We start from the raw sequence: 2,702 nt of genomic DNA on the forward strand, positions 1-2,702 counted from the left end.
ACTTGTATTAAAGTTTTTCTTCATTACCCATTTAAGCCGTCTCCAGCCATTATTATATTCGAGGAATATTAGGAACAAATATATAAGCAGACATACAGATGGGAAATGAATAGCTTATAATTTGTTATTATCAAAGAAAAACGTTATAACTTACCAAGCATGAGGAACGGGGCCGCAAAGTTGATGCCAATGAAAAGAAAGCCACAATAGATGATTAAGCCGAAAGCGGCAGCCACTGCGATAACAGACGATATACACCCTAGGATCCCAAGCCAAGGTTTACTTCTCACCCAGTCGGACATCATACACGTCACGACGGAGAAACTCAACATCACGATCATGGTTATACTAAAAAATGGGGTCACAGCTTGCGTGTTCTTTTCTAATTCCGACTCCAAGGAGTCGGAGACAAAATATCCAATGTTAACGTATTCCAGTTCCATATTCTCCATGACCACCAGAAACTTTCTCTCCCAGAGTCCCGCTCTTTCATCGCCGTGTCTCACGTCTATGTCCAGCGGATAAAAGAGACTGTAGGCTAAAGCTTTTTCAACGTGGCCCGATTCGTCTACCGTGACTCCTCCGAGAGACGCCAGCATGTTGTACCTTTTTAGAATGACTCGATTAAACATGATAGGATACTTCAATAGGTAGGTCCGATTTTCGATGTCTTTAATTCTTTCTTTAAAATCCAACATGTCGTTGCTATAACAGGATCGTCCAACTTTAGCACACAGATCTTTATATTGATAGATATTTCCATCCCAAGTGATGGTGATATTTTGAATGATGGCATCCATATATAGCAGCTGATTGTAAATATGCTCGCGTAAAACCGTTCCGCCATCCTTGGTGTCGAGAACAACTCGGGCAAGTCGGCCCATACGAGTCGCTCTACCAAAATCAAAACTTTCAGTTGTGTTCATGGGGAACAGGGATTCAATGATCCTTCTTTCGGTGCGAGACCGTCCGTCCACGGGGCTGAATAGGTATTCCGGGTCGTCTTCGTACACCACTCTTTGAAAGCCTGTGGCTAAAATAAAAGACACTAACAGAGGAACGATCACGAAATAGCCCGGACGGAGCCCGACGTGATAGCCCAGCCGACCGAACAACCACGACACCAGGCGGTCCACACAGTCAAACTTCATTGTAAGTGATTCTGCTGGGACTAGATGATAAAAACGTTCTCTGCGTACCTAGTCAGAATTATAAATAATCTTCGCCGAGTTCGAAGTAACTTCACCAATAAAATTAAAAAAAAACACCTATACCGAATTTGGCAGAAAAACGCCCAATAGTGGAGGCGAATCAAGTAAATGTCTTATTTATTAATCAAAATTCACTTTAGGCGTAGCACTAAAATATTAACTAGAATTACTGCTGTTTTAATACTTATCTAAAAAGTCAGTCACGCTAACCGTAAAGTTGCAGGTGTTCCAATATGGCTGGTTACTCCCTCCACTGGTCGTGCTTAGCTTTTAAAATAAAGAAAACAAACTTATTTAATTAACACTTTGGTCGTTCTTTCCCTTCGAAGTTCGAGCTTGTTTCCCGTTACTACAAGTCAATAAGTTCGCAAACACAAATATGAATGTTGATCGAATATTACGCCAGTTGGTGGGACTGTTCCCTGCACGTTACCACCTAGCGACGAGTACGATAAAACTGGCTGCCGCGATCGAGCGGGACGAAAAAGACTTGCCTCGTTCCTTTCTAGGCGCTAGCTCACTGCCTTGAGCAGTTTTTGTCATTATTTCGTGACGCACTGGATTATATAACTCGCCCTCTCGTGAGAGTTCCAGGAACTGACAGGATTCTTTATTAAAAGAACAAATGATTCAATAAAGAAAAGAAATGAAAAAACAGAAACATTAATTGTTTTTAAATTACAGAGTATCAGAGAAAAAAACAAAACATCTGAACAATAATTAATATTATTTTTTTTAAATTACACCTATTTTTGGAAAACGCAATTATTCCCAAGATTATGCAGCAAAATACCGAACACATAAACACGTGTTTTATTGTTAAATAACGTACCGTGCTTATTTAACAATAGGTAAACACGTGTTTTATTGTTAAATAACGTACCGTGCTTACTTAACAATAGGTAAACACGTGTGTTATTGTTAAATAACGTACCGTGCTTACTTAACAATAGGTAAACACGTGTGTTATTGTTAAATAACGTACCGTGCTTACTTAACAATAGGTAAACACGTGTTTTATTGTTAAATAACGTACCGTGCTTACTTAACAATAGGTAAACACGTGTTTTTATTGTTAAATAACGTACCGTGCTTTCTTAACAATAGGTAAACACGTGTGTTATTGTTAAATAACGTACCGTGCTTTCTTAACAATAGGTAAACACGTGTTTTATTGTTAAATAACGTACCGTGCTTACTTAACAATAGGTAAACACGTGTGTTATTGTTAAATAACCTACCGCGGTAGACACAGCAGACAGCCCAAACAAATCGTAAAAATAGCACCAACTTTCAGCAGAAGTGGAACTGTGAAGACTTTATCTTGACGTTGTAGAGTATCGTCGCTGTAAGAATATATACAGAAGTAATTCAGACTTTATCCTGACGTTGTAGAGTATCGTCGCTGTAAAAATGTGTACAGAAGTAATCCAGACTTTATCTTGACGTTGTAGAGTATCGTCGCTGTAAAAATATGTACAGAAGTAATAC

At 39.0% G+C, this 2,702-nt stretch overlaps 1 protein-coding gene across 1 annotated transcript; it reads right to left on the reverse strand.

Annotated features, from left to right (window-relative positions):
* Positions 1–77: 77 nt before the first annotated feature.
* Positions 78–1,725, reverse strand: LOC106470790 (patched domain-containing protein 1-like). Its single transcript, XM_013931356.2, has one exon. It carries the CDS (start codon positions 1,149–1,151, stop codon positions 144–146), a length of 1,008 nt encoding a protein of 335 aa, XP_013786810.2. The 5' UTR covers positions 1,152–1,725; the 3' UTR covers positions 78–143.
* Between the last annotated feature and the right edge of the window lie 977 nt (positions 1,726–2,702).

This window comes from Limulus polyphemus, unplaced genomic scaffold (genome assembly GCF_000517525.1).
Source record: "Limulus polyphemus unplaced genomic scaffold, Limulus_polyphemus-2.1.2 Scaffold4218, whole genome shotgun sequence".
NCBI classification, from domain to species: Eukaryota; Metazoa; Arthropoda; class Merostomata; order Xiphosura; family Limulidae; genus Limulus; species Limulus polyphemus.